A 17,798-nucleotide genomic window follows, 5' to 3' on the forward strand; every position below is an offset into this window, starting at 1 on the left:
GGCCAATTAAGGCCCGCCCAGCGTGACGCTCGCCCAGAAGCACTGTGAGCTCCCTGTGCGAGTGTGGTGGGGGTGGGGGGGGATTCCCTGCATGGTTCCCTGCGCTCTTTCGCGCATGCACGCGACAGAGCGCAGGGATCTCCATGAGGCAAGGAGCCCCGTCCCCTGCTCACCGACAGGCAAATGCTGCCCAAAGAGTACATTAATTGCTTTACACACAATGTAACTATGAGGTATTCTAACAAGTGGATGTGCACCATGCAGAGCTCATCTGCTTCCCATCTGGTTCAACAGAATATTGGTCAGGAGCACTCAACAAAGGAGCTCTTTGGAAGAAGTTTTATTTGAGCAGTTGATTTTGTTCCCAAATATTTTACCCCTCATAAAATTCAGGCTGTGGAATGCACAGGCACTTAACCAATAGGGTGATATTTTGAATTTATCATAATCATTTTCAAAAGTTGTACAACAACCTGAGTGGCATGGCGTTGGAGTGCTCGTCTGTTGAACTGTAGAGTAATGGGATGCACATTTGCATCAATGATGTATTAATCTCTCTTCCCCCATCATCACATGCTGAGCTCTGACCTTAGCTCTGTAACCATGTGGTAGCCAAAAGGTCAGGTCACTCCTATGCATTTATGTAAGTTTGTCCAGAATATGAAATTACCATAATAACTGCTAACCTTTACCATGTCTATTTTATGTTGTTGATTTCAACTATTAATTTTCTCTGTCTTTTGTTCCACAAACCTTGCTGATTACATAAATATTTTTGGATTACAATGAACTGATAGAATTCTATCTCAATTTAAGCCTGTTCTGTGCATGCTCCATGGGCTATTATTTTTCCCACTGGTCTAGTTGAGAAAATGACACAGCAGTTCAGACTTTATAGACGGCTGTGCATTTACTGATTCAATATTATCTTGTCTGTCCAAATGTGAAATTTTATCTTTGCGTATCAATGCCAGATCGTATTTTTGGGACGTGCGATTTGCAATACAAATATTGTGCAATGTCAATGATGAGCATAAAAGTCTAATCAACATTGTTTGCAGCCAAACCGATTGCAGCAATTTCAAATCAAGTGTGTCTTCACTTCCCCCTGACCAGCTAACTGTGGCCAACTGGTATATCTTGCATTCTGTCTTGCTCAGCTCAAAAGATAGTAAGGGATAAAAATTAAATTCTCAGTAGAAGAAATGGGGTACTTTAAAATGTTTGTAAGTGAATTCGGATGCACTTGATCCTATCCATTTTAATTGTCTAGGTACTTCACTGAAAAGTACATAATAGTATTCTTCAAAAGACTTTTGGACGCCTCATCTACCTCTGCTTTAAGTTGATATTTTCTCCAAGTGCAGATTTTAAACCATATTATGTGTTTTGAATGGAACCAATCTTATTTTAGTTTACATATTAATGGTTCAACTTGATACTTTTCTTCAATTACTCATTCAAGTTAATTACATTTCAATAAAATGGATTGTCAGTTAAACTAGTACAAGCAATTATTTAATATGACATTTGTATTAACAACATTCCAAAGATTACAATTTCTTGCAAATTGGTTAATAATTGGGATATTATTATGGTTAGAATGGTATGCAGTAAAGGTTACAACATTGTTCCGAAGAATTAGAAGCCCCTTGTATACTGTGATGTGAATGTTTTTGTCCTATGTGGGCCCCAACCCCAAGGGAATATCAAGGAAACTGCTTCACTATGATCCATTTAGAAGAATCTCACTATACCAGATGTCGGAGCTCATAAAGTTAGAGTCATGGTATCTGAATTGCAGGCAGAAAGAGAGCAGCAATACTATTGTCTTCCTTAGCCTTTGGTTATATTGGAGGAGGCAGTGAAAAGAAACTGGGAATTAGATAAAAGTTTTGAACCAATTTTTTTTCTTGTGTGTGTTATTTGGGTATGGACTATATGCATTAAACCCTTTTATTCTGTGACTGGTGTGAAATCAACCAAATTGTCGCAAGAAAGATGATGTGCTACTCTAAGGCCACTCAAAATAATGTATAACTTTATTTGTGGTTACTCTTATCCTGTACATTCATTGCTGTTTTACATGTGCCTGTTCCTTTCAACTCAGAAGTGTTTACATATGACAGGAAACAGTATCACAAGCCCCAAATGCTGTCATATGAAAAGGCTATTCTGCTGCATCTCCCTTTATTTCCAATGAACAGCACTTTATCTTTTAATTTTACTCTTTAGACTGTGACGATTCTTGAACAGCGACTTACATTAACAGAAGACAAGCTGCGTGAATGTCTTGACAACCAACAGAAGTCATGATTAAAGTAAGGTCTACTGTTTGAAAACAGGAGTGAAACACCAGTGAAATTGAAAGATTAAGTATCTGAACTGGCAGATAATCTTAATGTGTATTAATCCACAGATTACCAATCAAAATTTTGTAAAATAGTTAATCCTTCTTGGTTAATATGTTCCCTGAGTACAGCTGCACTGATATTTTCAGCAGTGATTTGTATATCTTTTTGTACGTTTTATATAATGATGCCCTCTATGTGAGGGAGTATTTCTTATAATGCAATAAATTTCTAATTATGCAATAAATTGTTTTATTTCACACCAAAAGGGATCCATATGTATTTAGATTTTTAATATTCTAATAACATTTCGATCTTGAAATTAGCAGCTAAAATTTGTCAATTCCATCAGATGTGCTTTAATTGTTTTTAAAAGTTTCAGTTGCTCGTAAAGGGCTGAATTTTGTCGGGTCAGCGGTAACCCGAACAGCGGTGGCAAACCCTGCTGGCCTTTGTCTTTTGGGGTACCCCCGACCAGATTCTGTGCCAATCAGGCAGCTAATGAGCTACCGTTGGGCCTCCCATCCACTTAAGAGATAAAATACCACTTCCAAAAGCTGCCAGCCGGTCAAAGGGCTGGCAGCTCTTCAGTACCAGTTACGCCACCAGGAGCAGTGGGTACTGCTGGACTGCACCGGCCTGGAGAAACTGCATGGATGCCAGCCTTGGACCAAGATAAAGTGGGGTTGGAGTCACTGGGGCCAGGCAGGCAGACTCCAGTGGTGGGTTGGGAGTGATTGGTGAGGGCATGCATGGTATTTCATTGGGGGCAGCCCTTGCCACCAGGAAGGGGTGCCCTGGTGGGCCAGGGAGTGCATCATCACAGGGATGCTGCCAGGTTTTACGGGGTGGTTTCCCCATATGGCGGTGCATACCCCGGCCTATGGTAAAATGCAAATGGTAGCAAGAGGAGGCATTTAATTGGCCCTTAATTGGCCACTTAAGAGCATCAATTGGCCTTTGGCTGGGAAAGCCTTCTCACTTTCCCCACCGCTGATAAAATTCCACCCTGTCGGGATATCTTTGAGTTTGTTTATATACTAGGATCAATGAGTGTTCTTCCCAGGATCTTATAACCACTAGATAAAAAAGCAGTTATAACTTCTGTATAAAAATGATGCTGAAAGTTCTCAGCAAGTCCAGCCATAACGCTGGAGAGACAGAGTTAATGGGCTGAATTTTCCTGGCTCCGTGGTGACAACCGTGGGGGCAGGAAAATTGTGGGGGGTGGGGGGGTGGTCGCATCGAGACGATTCATTGGAACATTCTTGTTGCCATGGAACTTTCCCAGGAGCAGGTTGGGAATAGGATCAGCTGCCCGCAGCACCATGGCAGGCAGCCGATTAAGATGGTTAAAGCTCCAATTAGGGAGGATTTTGCAGCCTCACCACATTTGGAGGTCACTAGCTCAATGGAGGCAGCCTCCCTGCAGTAGGCTGGTGAGCCGTCAGAGTCAGACAGGACCATGGGCAGGAAAGGCTGCAGCCCAAACAATTCCTCTGGCAGGATTTCCACTCCATTCTTGAGGGCTTTGGCCTTTGATTTTCATGGATGCCTCCAAGGGCACCTCTATGTTGAGATACCTCATGGTCCCTGACCTCAGCAGCACTGTCAGGTCCAAGCACAAACCCAGGAACCCCTCATTCTGGCCTTTCCATGAGCTACCTTTCCATGAGAGTTGCCACTCTCTCAATGGTGGAGGCAGTCCGCTTGGCCATGAGAGTCAACATAGTGCTCACACTCTGCATGGATTCCTCCACAATGGAGACCATGGCACGCAAACCCTCATGGATCTCCGCCAGATCCTCCCGCACATCTCGCTAGACATCCAGCATCTGCCACCTAATGAATGAGGCTCATCATCTGCCTTCGACTGAGCATCGTTCTGGTCCCCAGCAGTCCCCCGACTGCCGACACCCTGGGCACGCTCTGCCTCTGCTGCACCTCAAGTGATTGTGAAGTGCCCTCACAAATGTGCACCGACATTCTGGCCACCGATCTAATACCCACAGTGGTGCTGGTATCTGCGCTGGTGCCTGCTTCAGATTGTAGGTGCGATGTAGGCCCAAGTGCAGCCCCATGGTCCTCCGGTGTCAGGGGTGGCCTTTTGGGGCCTAGAGATCAGGTGAGTGCTGGTGAACCCAGAAGGGAGAACAAGGACATGTCATTAGTTAACGTCACCACACTGTCACTGTGCATGCCTGGCACCCTGGTGAGACAATGGAGATCTGCATCATAGTGCCATCATCTTTCAATGATCAATGGGGACTCCAGGTTCGAGGCTCCCATCAATGAAGAGACTACGCTAGAAAGGTTGCACAATCTGAAACTCTCACTTCTGTGTACTGCACTCTTACCTTTCTCTGGCACCCCTGCCTCTCTACACCCAGTTGTACGGGGAGCGTGCCAGCTCTCAAGGTCTAGGATGTCCTGCTCGAACCTGCTGACCAGCAGCAGGTTGTGCAGGCCTCCGCTTGTACATGCCCTCTCTGCTTGGTTATGGCTCGTCTTCTCCTGAAGGAACAGGAGCATTGATTAGTCCACTCTCTATCTGCAGCGCCATTGCAGCCTTGCAACCCCACCTGAAGAACACCTCACAGGGCACATCTGAGTCGTGGCCCTCGAGCCGCAAGGCAGTCAGCCCAAGTGGCTAGGCTCACCCCCTTGGCCAACTCTGGCATCACTGACAGTTGGCACTCAGACTCTAGCACCCCTGAGGTCCACAGTGGGGTGGTCACATATTAACACTTCTGCACACTGACCCATGCCAACATGGTACTCACCCTTCCTGAGTGCAGCAGGTCATTGAACTGCTTCTGGCACTGCATCCATGTGCGCCACACCACGTCATGGCTGCTCATTAGTGCTGCCACCTCCTCCCATGCCCTCTTTGTGAGGTGTGGTGGCTTCCTCCTCCCATCTCTGGGGACAAAAGTGTCCCTCCTGGCAGCCACTTCCTCCAGCAGGATGGTGAAGCACTCATCTGAAAAGCAGGGGGGGGGTTGCCGAGTGCCCACCCGGCCTGCTCCCACACTGGCGTCTCCAGCCGCACTCGACTCCGTCGAGACAACGCAGAACAGATGTCATTCTGTAGCAGCCTTTCTGGGGCTGCCTGGGCCGTTTTTAAACCGGCCACTGGGTCACCATTGGACTCAGCGGCCAACAGGCATCCACCCCAGCTCGGCCCTTCCCGACCAGTGAAGAGCCGCGTTTCACGCTGGGCGGGCCTTAATTGACCTGCCAGTATGAAATCACGGTCGGGCCGATCGTGGACGACGGGTCATTTCCCGCCGCTCCCAGGGCTGCCCACCTAACGACCTCAAAACTCTGCCCATAAAATAATCAAGCTACTGATTTACGGTTTAAATTATGTGATTCTGTCTATTTTTCTATCTCCAAAGCACTGGTTTAAAAAAAAAGTCATGAAATAAAAAATTACTTTTAACTTATGATATCTGTAAGCTAGTGGCCCTGATAATACAGTGTTACAATGTATAAAAGCGCAGGGCTAAAATTTAACTTCCACTTTAACTTCACTCGAATGAAAATTGTATAGTGGGCATCTAATCTGTGACTGTCAATTTTGCATACCCACTGAAGTTGAATTTCAGTCCCCATATCTTCCAAGATTACTATGGGAAATCCACTATTATGGATAATAACCTGTGATGGATACTTGTTAAAAATCATAACTATGGACAATAAATCACAGTACAAACACAATATAACAGAGTAAAGGCTTTTGTTATAGCAGTAATCAGTGAGTCAAATGAACATCTACATATGAATATACAATTTAAGAGCAGGAGTAGGCGGCCCCTCGAGCCTGCTCCGCCATTCAATAAGATTATGGCTGATCTGACTGTGCCCCAACTCCACATTCCTGCCTATCCCCAATAACCTTTGACTTCCTTGTTAGTCAAGAATCTATCTACCCCTGTCTTAAAAATATTCAATAACCATGACTCCACCACCCTAGGGAAAGAGTCTCTGAGAGAAAAAAATTCTACTCTCCTTCAGATACCCCTTATTTTTAAACTGCATCCCCTTCCACAAGGGGAAACATCCTTTCAGAATCCACCCAGTCATGTCCCCTCAGGATCTTATATGTTACAATAAGATCACCTCTCATTTTTCTAAACTCCAAAGGATCAATCTAATCTGTCCAATCTTTTCCCATAAGATAACTCCTCACCGCCGCCCCACCCCCCACCCCACATCCCAGATATGAATTGAGTGATTTCATACTACAAATGTCACGACAATATTTTAAGTGTGAATCAGCATAGGAAATTTGGCAACCACATACACTGTTACTGATGTGCTATAACAGGGTTGTGGCAAAAGCCATGCTATGTGACAATTTAATTGATATTAATTTTTATAATGATGCCAGCAAAAGCTAGCGTTTCTGGTTACGTTTTGTGAATATTTTGCAAAATATCGAAGTACTACACTGAGAGGCAGTTCATGACATTATAGTTAAAATACAAATCAGAAACAGAAAATGGACAACAGCTAATCAGTGTCAAATGTACCATAACAAATAATTGTTACAGATCAGCAGAACTGGGCATTTCATAAGTTGAGAAAACAAGACACACAACACAAATTCAAATGTTCTTTGGAATTGCTGTGATAGAGACCAGACAGCAAAGGCACACTTTATTGGTGCTTTAGGAAGTAAATTGCACAGCAGAGCATTTTCTATTGTGTTAGTCCTTCACTGTATGCACTGGGGAAGGGAATCAAGAGAAAATGATTTCAATAAATGCCTGGTGAATCAAATTTAATGAAAGCAAAATTTGGATGTGAGCCTGTCAAGCTATGCCAATTATGATGTCTTTCCTCAACACTGTGTCCCTCATTGCCAGAATTCCACACAAATCATAGATTGATATTTTCGTGTGTTGATTTGGTATTTTATTCTGCAGAAAAAGCCACATGCCTTGCAATTTAACTCTTCATAGGTAAATTATGTCATAGCCCAAAATATTGCACTTGAAATAAATTTGCTTTGGGAGATTGTGAAGAAAATGTGCACTACTGGTGTGTAAAGTGCAGATAGAATATTGAATATCACTTTATTTAGGTGATGTACTGTTTTCCAATCATTTGAATCTTTAGGTCAATCAGGTACAGGGTTAAAATTCAATAACATGTAAATGTTTACCAAACGGATAACCCTTCTGCTTTCTGGTTCCAAAGGTCAAACAAGCAAAGGTCTCAGTAAAATTTTCCTTTAATTTGTGATTTTTGTTGGTCCTGTATTTTATGATTCAGATACAAGAGCTGTCAGTTTCAAGTAACTGAAAGTTAAGAGGGTATATAAAGCTGTAATTGTCCAGTGACACAATTGCTTTTATGCTCAAGAGTGCAGCTGTGATGAAATCAAATGGTATTGTTCTCATTTTCATATAGGAGATTGAACTCCCACAATTAAAATCATCTTGGTTAGCCCATTACATTATAACAAGTAACAAACAGTGATTACTGGAATATAAATTTATACATTCCGTTCCTCTATTAATAACCTGTGTGAAACAGAAGTATAATTTGAGTTTGTACAACAAAAATTTATTTTATTTTGTTCTTCAGTTCATACTCTGTTTCCTTCCATGATCCCTACATCTTTAAACATATGAAGCAGGTTTTTCCGGTCGGTGAGCGGGGGCGGGGCCCGCTCACTGACACGTAAAATGAGGCGGGATACATCGGGCATGCGTCCTGATGTCACCCTGCGTCATTTAGATTTTCAGTTCACAACGGCCTATTAAGGCCATTAAAAACTAATTAACCTGATTGATGGACCTGCCCATCCAACCTTAAGATTGGCGAGCAGGCCGTGAGCCCAGACAGGCCTCGGAAAAAGCATGAAACCTCATCCATGGGGGTTTTTTAAATTTTAGCAAATATTTCAATAAAAGTTATGGACATGTCCCAACTCATGTGACATGGCGAGGATTTTTTTTTAATAACTGAAATTCAACTTTTACATCGGAGCTGATCTCCCTGAGGCAGCACTTTGCCTCAGGGAGATCTGTGTGCTCTTTTGCGCACATGTGCGAAAGAGCGCAATCCCAGCTGAGGGAATCCCCTGCCCGCACAGGGAGTGCATAGCGCTTCCTGGCGGACATCATGCTGGGTGGGTGTTAATTGGCACGCCCACGTAAAATGGTGGCAGCCCCCTGAGCGCAGGCGCCGATCAGAGGGCCGCCTGCCCGCGCCCGGTCCCCCAACTTCCCCCCCCGCCCGCCCGCCCCCCCCCATTCCAATGGGATGGAAAATGTTTACCATACATACATATATACCTACTCCTTACGGACAGAAACCAACAGATTCTAGATGTGAACATTTGGGTTCAGATAAAGGGATCATATACAGCAGCTGCCTCTTGAATTATAAGGTTGTATTAATAGATGCAAGGAATAACATTTACTGTCGTTAATGATATAATGTGAGTAATAGACTCATAGACCCATAGACATTTACAGCACAGAAGGAGGCCATTTGGCCCATCGTGTCCGCGTCAGCCAACAAAGATCTGACTATACTAATTCCAATTTCCAATGCTTGGCCCATAGCCCTGGAGGCTATGGCAACGTAAATGAATATCCAAATACTTCTTAAATGTTACGAGAGTTTCTGACTCATCCACCTTTTCAGGCAGTGAGTTCCAGACTCCCACCACCCTCTGGGTGAAAAAATTTCTCCTCAACTCCCCTCTTATCCTTCTACCTCTTATCCTAAATCTATGCCCCCTGGTTATTGACCCCTTCACTAATGGAAAAAGAGCCTTCCTATCCACCTTATCTATGCCCCTCATAGTCGTATACACCTATCAGGCCCTCTCTCAACCTTTGCTGCTCCATGGAAAACAACCCCAGCCTATCCAATCTTTCCTCATAGCTCAGACCCTCCAGCCCAGGCAGCATCCTGGTAAATTTCCTCTGCACCCTCTCCAGTGCAATCACATCCTTCCTATAATGTGGTGACCAGAACTGCATGCAGTACTCCAGTTGTGGCCTAACCAGCGTTTTATACAGTTCCAGCATAACCTCCCTGCTCTTGTATTCTATGCCTTGGCTAAAAGCAGCAAGTATCCCATATGCCTTTTTAACCAACTTATCTACCTGCCCTGCTACCTTCAGGGATCTGTGGATGTGCATACCAAGGCGTGCATATTGGAGTGACATGAATTAATCAGGGATAGTCAGCATGGATTTGTTAAGAGAAGGTCATGTTTGAAAAATGTGATTGAATTTTTTGAGGAGGTAACCAGGAGTGTTGATGAGGGTAACGCTTTTGATAAGGTCCCTCATTGCAGACTGGTCAAGAAAGTAAGTGTCCATGGGATCCAGGGCAAAGTGGCACATTGGATCCAAAATTGGCTGAGAGGCAGGAAGCAGAGGGTGATGGTAAAGGGATGTTTCTGTGACTGGAAGTCTGGTTCCAGTGGGCTTCCACAGGGCTCGGTGCTGGGGCCCTTGCTGTTTGTGGTATATATAAATGATTTGGACTTAAATGTAGGAGGTATGATCAAGAAATTCACAGATAACACAAAAGTTGGTAGGCTGGTAAATAGTGAGGAGGATAGCCGTAAACTGCAGGAGGATATCAATGGTGGGCAGGGCAAATGGAATTCAACCCGGAAAAGTGTGAGGTAATGCACTTGGGGAGGACTAACAAGGCAAAGGATTACACAAGAAAGGTAGGATCCTGGAAAGTACTGAAGATCAAAGGAACCTTGGTGTGCATAATACTACCACACTATCTTAAGTTTAAAAATCCAGTATTTTCATAGACCTTGCTCAGAGTCAGTTGAGAAGAATCAGACACAATTGAATATACTTCACAGGTTATTCAAAAGTTCTAACATGTGGTCTTGAGAATTTCCTAAAATAACAAATGACAGTTTGGCACCTGAAATGACAGGTGATCTTATGGGTTCTTACATGTTTTAGAGATAAAGCTGCTTGGGAAAACAATTAACTGGTGGAATTTTAGTTGGAGATCTTTTTTGCCTCTTTGTAAATAATCTTCTGTGACACTTCTTAATAAAAATTGAAACGTAGATATGGCCAAATGAGTTTTGCAAAATATTTTCTGTTCAAGGCGACCTGATAGACTCTGGAAGTGAACCCTATCCTGTCCTCAACAAGCTCCCCATATGCATACTTTCCAGCAGTGTCATTGGACAGCAATGAAGGCTAAGTACTCTAGCTAATTTCACCACACCTCCTCTCTGTGCCCTGTCCACACCTCCCCACCCCCTACCAAGACAAGCTGCTACTTTGTCACTAGAACTGAATTTTACCTGAATAACAAAAGCAGGAAATGCATCCAGATTAGTCAGTATCTGAAAAAGAAAGACATTAACATTATGAACATGACTCTATTAAAATAGTGACAAACCCGCTGGCCTCCTTTTGAAGTTAAGTGGTTACAATAGGAATACTTTTAACTGCAGTCACCTCCAATAGATTATTATTGATCTACAAATTTTTAAGATGAATTTCACATTTGATTATTTTTTTCAGATGAAAGATTCATCAGAACAAAGCTGCATGGCATTTAGTAACTTGGCTTCTAACGAAACTCAATTTTTCTCTAATGCAATCATTATCAGAAATGAGATGGGCAGAACTTCTGCTACTCAGTTGCATAAATGCCAACCCTGTTGGGGGTCCTAGAGTCAGCCTAGGAAACATTCTAGGTGAGTTCTGATTTTTTGAACATCTCTGGAACCTTGCCCATTTTGGAGTAGTAAATGATATCCTGTTACAGAATTTAAATGCCTTTTAGCAGCTAAGGGCCTAGCAGCCATCAAACATTTTTATCATCAAAGTTAAGTTAATTGGACAGAATCATACAGTTATACTGCAGGGCAACACTACAGTTTGGACTCAAATAGAGGAGAGGAGGGAGATCCGTTTGGGACTGCACAGCAAAAATCCTCAAAAGGATGTGTGGACATCCAGTGGAAGGAGGTAGCCAGGAGATTTGAGTGCTAGCACCAATGCATGAAAGCTCTTTACTGCAAAAAGTTCAATAATTTTACCAGGTCAGGCAGCAGAGTCATCAACACTTTACAAGAATTAATTGCACAAAACAAGTCTGCAACTTGAAACCACTCCAGCCTGTTGTGCTAAACAGCTTCAAGAACTTACCGTTAATGCTCAGAGTTAGTCTGAGCCTTTTACTTCCCCAGCCTTCGCCTACAAATATTCCTTCATTTAGAGCCTCAAATGTTCCCTAGCTAACTCACATGCTCTGTCTAATCTCTCTCTGAAGTTTGATACATAATCCAGGAGAGTAGTTTCTGAATTTTGACCCACCAATTTCTCATGAATCAATTTCAGTGGTTCCCTTACCTTATGAGCGTAAACTAGCTAAAAAGGCCTAAAATCAGTCAATGCAATAGGAGCAACCCGATTATCAAATACCTGTATTCCAATCCTGTGGATACTCCTAACTGTATGCCCTCATCATAGTTTTTCGAGTTTCCAAAGCCCCTTGAGACTCAGGATGGTAAACTGGTGACTTAAACTGTTTTATTCCCAAACTGTTCATTCCTTCTTAAACAGCTGTGACATGAAATTTGAACACTGGTCTGATTGTTTTTCTTTAGGTAATCCATATCTTGTAAAAAAAATTGAGCCAACTCTTCCACAATTCTCTTTATTGTAATATTTCTCAAAGGTATCACTTCAAGGAAGCCTTGTAGACACATCCATTATTGTCAGGAAGTACTGATTTCCACTGTTAGCCTTACGGAGGGGTCCCACACAATCCCACAGAATCAATCATGACCCTAGTACAAGGTTCTTCAAATGCTGGAATTGGAATTAAAGGCGCCAGCTTAATCACTGCTTGTGGTTTCCCTATCACCTGACATGTGTGACATGTTTTACAGAATTTGACTACATCTCTATGCAATCCAGACCAATAAAAATGTTTTTGTACTTTTGCCTGTGTCTTTATAATTCCTAACTGTCCCCCATTGGAATTTCATGAGCTATCCTTAGAATCTCATTTCTATATCAAAATGGTGTTACAATCTGATGCACTTCCCTCCAGCTTTCATTTGCTGAAACATGATAAGGCCTCCATTTTCTCATTAAAATATTACCCTTAAGGTAATTACCTTACATTCTGGAATACATTTTGCCTCTGTTTCTGAGTAAGCTGTCTTATATAACTGTTTTATTTGTGAATCCTTTTTCTGTAACTCCACTAACTGCCTTGAGTTAAACACCTCAGCTGCATTGTCTTCCAGTCTTTTTTCTTGAACAATGTTATCAAACACAGTGCCAGCTAATTGGACTTCCACACCTTCTCTTTGTCTTTGAACTTCCTGCTCTTCTTGTTTCAACCTATGAGCCTGTGATCTTGTTATCACACAACCTGGAAACAATCCAGGATGTTCTCTCTGCAATAGTTTGTTGAAAACACTTCTACAGGCTGCTCAACTACCATAGGCATCATCCACATCTGGGACCCAGCTATTTCATTATCCAATATAAATTGAACCCCTGCAATGGGCAATTTTTTTCCACTACTCCAATTAACCTCACCTGTTTTCCACTTCTTAAATTTACCTTCCACAATGGAATAGGTTTAGCATCTCCATGAACCCCGCTTATTATCGCCTGTTCCTGCAATACTCCCTCTGAACAACAAATGTCACTATCTCACGACATTAAGGATTGACTAGCCGCTGTGTTTCTTAAAATGTTAACATCTTTACCTACACTACCCTGTACACATGGAAAGACTTCCCCTTCACATACAAAATCTTTGAACATTTCTGCAACCTGCTCCCCAGAACTTTCTTGGGTAAATTGTGAACACTTTCCCATGTCTTTACCTATCACTGATTCTTCCTGTTTTACCTGTACATAAACCACTGTTTTTTCCTGTGCCTGAAACTCAGAACCCACAGTATTTTACTTCCAGAACTTTTATGCATCCCAATAATCCCAACAGATTTTCCCTGCCATTTCCAACACACTGACTTTGTGTCCAACTTTATTACAATGAAAACACTTCAACTTTTGAGAGTCACCTCTACCCTCAGCACCTTCCTTTTTTATTCTGAAAAAAAAAATCTGCTTGCAAATTCCCACCTACTCCATTCTTCCCTGACCACCCACCTTCCTTTCAACTTCCCACTTTCTATCCTGCTCTGATTTAAAAAGGTGACGAGAAAGAGGTTTGGCTCTATGAACTAACTCAGTCATCAGCTATCTCTGCTGCTTGTCTTACCGTTTCAACCCTCTGTTCCTCCACATGAGTTCTCACTACTGAAGGAATTGAATCTTTAAATTCTTCCGAAAGAATTACTTCTCTAAGAGCTGCATATGTCATCTCTATCTTTAATGCCCACATCCACCGGTCAAAATTACTTTGTTTTACTCTTTCAAGCTTAATATAAGTTTGCCCAGGCTGTTTTCTCATTTTCCTAAATTTCTGGCTGTATGCCTCAGGAACCAACTCAAATGCATTCAAAATAGTTTTTTTTTAACCATATCATAGTTCATCAACATTTCTTCTGATAGTGAAGCATAAACCTCATGTGCTCTACCCACCAACCTGGATTGTAACAACAATGTCCAGTTTTCCTGTGGCCATTTCATCTGTTTAGTTATCTTCCCAAATGAAATAAAGAATGCCTCAACATCGCTTTCCTCAAACTTCTGAAGATCTTGTACAAATTTAAACATCTCCCCACTGGGTTTTAGGTTAAAGGTTTTTTTCATCATCAGAACTTTCCTCAGAATCTGAGATCTCTTTATCTGCCAGCAGTTTAAGCTGGAATTTTCTCTCCTCTTTCCTCCTTTTCTAACCTCACCATTTCTAAATCCCTTTCCTATTTTCTTTCTCTCTCCTGCCTTTCTACCTGTTCCCTTTGGATTGCCCTTTCTCTTTCCTTTTCTTTATCTTTCTTTTTCTGCTGCCTCTAGTTCCATTTTTTCCATTTGCAACTGAATTTGAGCCCATTGCAATGAACCACCCCTTGGAGAACTTGGTCTCTCAGGTATTCCTTCCAATTTCAAATGTTGTGCTATACCTTCAATTATGTCTGATTTCCTTACCCCTGCTGGTAACCCTAATTGTCACTTATCTACCAATTCTATTAACCTAGCTTTATATGCCTTTTGTAAACCAATCAAAGTTATAACTTCAACTCCCAGACTTGGTGTCTCCTATCTAGGTGCAAGATTTCACCCCCAGTCTTTGAATGGTTTATTCAACAAAATGAAAATGTACACTCTACCTTATGGTTTACACCTTAAAACTTCTATACACCAAGACTCTCTCAGCGACTGCCAAAGCCATATTGCAGTCTCACCACTTTTTTTTTTAAAAACTCACACCAACTCCTGAATTCAAAGTGCTTCTCATACCCGTAACCTTAAGATTCACCAACTCCAAATCAATCAAGGAATTTCAAACATATCTCACAAAGAGCCCCCAATTTTGTTATGGTACAGCGGATAGTAAATGCTGAGCTGTTCAGACCCCAGAGGGAAACTTGAAAAACTGCCACAGCCATTTTTACAATTTGTATTTATTTTGAGACGCGTGCCTTGAATTCAGTAGTAATAAGACCACAGAGTCTTATAAGTTTCTTACAAAACTAAATTAAACCTTTATTAATTAAAAAAATGATTTTAAGCACATGCATAGATTTGCAAATTACTACTATGATAACTTCTAGCTCCCCTAGTTAATCTAACTTCCAGTTACACCTCCATTAAGGCAACAGGAAGACACATACATTCTGAAAGACCCAGGTAAAGTAATACGATACCTTGAATAGTCAAATTCAAAGTGAGTTTTTCTCAGCTTTGGTTCCTTGTAGGCAGCAGCTTGAGGCTTAGATGTTTCACACTCGTGTTAGATCTTAGAATGCCTGCCCTTACACACAGCTTTCTTTCCTTTATACATATTTTCCCCATTTGAATGCAAATTCCCATTGTTTCACTATTCTTTTGTCATGAAGAGATATTAATGTATATAATGTTATTGGAAATTATTTTAAATTGGGTTTGTAGTAGGGTCTGTGTCTGTGGGTGTGAGAGTGTGTGTGTCTTAATGGGATTAAAGCCAGCTAGTCTGGGTGCTTTGATGTATAGTAGTTTTAAGGTGTAAACCATAAGGTAGAGTGTACATTTTCATTTTGTTGAATAAACCATTCAAAGACTGGTTTATTCAACAACTAGATAGGAGACACCAAGCAATATGTTTATATTACTAATGAAATTGGTACTATGAAAGGGGTTTTATTGTTAGAAGAGGTGGAGTTCAAAGAGCCTGGTGATACAATGAGAATTTGCATTCAAAGGGAAAGCTAAGTATATACAGAAGAGTTTTGTGTGTGGAAGTCAGAGGCACATAAAATCTAAGCCTGTAAGCCTACCACTGTCTGCGAAGGAACAAATTGAATGGAACCTCATTTTGAATTTGTAAGATAAAATGTGCTTTGCCTGGTGTCTATGGGTTTAAGTCTGTGGGTTATTGTTGCCTTGGGGAAGATTACCTTGGAGTGATTAATCTGGGGATTTGTTTAATAGTTATTATGGTAGTAATTTGTAGACATGTGTATGTTTTTAAATTTGTTGTTAAATTAATAAATATTTAACTTATATAAAAATCCTCTACAGGCTTGAATTCAGAGATGCATCTCAAACGTACCAATTGAAAATATAGGTTATGACAGTTGTTTAAAGTTTCCCCTGGGATTTTAAATAATTTAGCCTTTACCAACTGCTGTGTCATAACACTTTGGACTTTACCTCTCCAATAATAAAAATCTATCATCGTACCAATTTTACCAGTAACCTTTGGGAAAAATAAACAGGCATGGATTTTTTCTATGTCGGGCAGGCTGGGCGGGGGCAGGGGCGGGTGCGGAGCCGATCATCGCCCACAATCGGCTGCGTGCAGCCTTTTTGTGCGGGCAGGCCAATTGAGGCCCGTCCAGCGTAACTTGGGGCCAAGAGCGCTCAGTGCTACCTGTGCGGGTTGGGGGAGGAGGGAGAGTCGGGCCTGCACTCTTTCACGCATGTGTGCGAAAGAACGCAGCAACCTTTCTGAGGCACGGGGCTTCCTCGGGGAAATTGAATGGATTATAAAACATTTTAATAAATGAAGTAAAAATTCATTTAAACATGTCCCCTCATGTGACAGTGTCACATGAGTTGGGACATGTTTGTGAAGTTGGGAAAATTTATTTATTTTCTAAAAGTTACAGGAAAGCTCATCCCGCCCGTGGATGAGGTTCCGTGAAAGACCTGAAAGCCGCTTGGACCTTTTGCCTGCCCGCCAACCTTACGGTTGGACGGATAGCATTCTAAAGTACTTTAATTAATCCCTTAATATTTTGGCGGATGCGCAGCCAACTCCTGCGCGTGCCTGCCGAACGAAATATTGCGATGACCTCGGGGCGCATGCCCAACGTCATCGCGTGTCATTTTACACGTCAGCGTGTCGGGCCCGCCCTCGCACGCCAACTGGAAGATTCAGCCCACACTGTTTCTTAACTTCTCCTGGCTAGGTGAAACATTTCAACCCCTCTTTTGAATTCAAGCTACTCTAGTTTATTTAAAAATGCAAATTTTCCTTTTACATCTCACATTCTGCACTTCAACCATGTTTACCTATTTAAAATTTCAAACCTACCTTGTCTTCTGATACATCAAAGCCTTCAGACCAGCTGCCTTTAATTCAGTTAAGTTCCACACACCCAGACACGCACACATACCCCACTATTAGTCTACAATAAATTCCAAATAACATTATGAAAGTTATTATATCTTCCTGACACCGCCCATAACACAAGAAAGAGATTGGCCTTAGATGGTAGTCTCCACAACATCTATCTACTGCAGGTTCATTGTAACTTTCCGTTTCTAGATTCTCATACAATTGTACCCTTCATTGTCCATCAGCAAATTTTGAAAAGCTAAGCTTGTTAGAGAAGAGAAGGTTAAGAAGGGATTATATAGGATTGTTCAAAATTGAGAAGTTTTGATAAGAATAAGATGAGCCCGTTTCCACTGGCAAGTGAATGGGTCACCAGAGGACACAGTTATGTTATAATTGCCAAATAAAACAGAGGAGACATTTCTCTATACATTGGAATTATGATTTGGAATACACTTCCTGACAAGGTTTGTGGAATCAGATTCAATAGTAATTTTCAGAAGGAAATTGTTTAAATAGCTGTAAAGGAAAAGGTTGCGGGGCTATGGGAAAAGAGTGGGGGAATGGGCCTAATTGAATAGCTCTTTCAAAGAGCTGAGAGGCACAACAGGTCACATTGCCTCTTCTGTGCTTTAGGATTCTATCGTTTTGGCCTAGTGATTAGCTGCAGTGCAGATAGCAACTTGCATTATATACAATACTTATAACGTAGAAAATTGCCTCAAGGTGCCTGGG

The 17,798-nt window shown here is 41.9% G+C and overlaps 1 protein-coding gene across 4 annotated transcripts in view; it reads left to right on the forward strand.

The window, feature by feature from the left end:
- The window catches only part of LOC144681626 (POC1 centriolar protein homolog A-like), a 142,870-nt gene that overhangs the window by 117,485 nt on the left and 7,587 nt on the right, over positions 1–17,798 (forward strand). For 2 of the 4 annotated variants that reach the window (XR_013576812.1, XM_078543402.1), the window contains one exon: positions 2,236–2,321. Coding sequence is in view for 3 of the 4 variants with exons in the window: in XM_078543402.1 (XP_078399528.1) it covers positions 2,236–2,316 (81 nt within the window). In the remaining variant the exon portion in view is untranslated. Of the gene's footprint in view, positions 1–2,235; positions 2,620–17,798 lie in introns of those variants that run through there. The other 2 variants (XM_078543401.1, XM_078543403.1) reach the window with 1 other exon arrangement.

The sequence above is a fragment of the Cetorhinus maximus genome, chromosome 6 (assembly GCF_964194155.1).
Source record: "Cetorhinus maximus chromosome 6, sCetMax3.hap1.1, whole genome shotgun sequence".
NCBI lineage: Eukaryota > Metazoa > Chordata > Chondrichthyes > Lamniformes > Cetorhinidae > Cetorhinus > Cetorhinus maximus.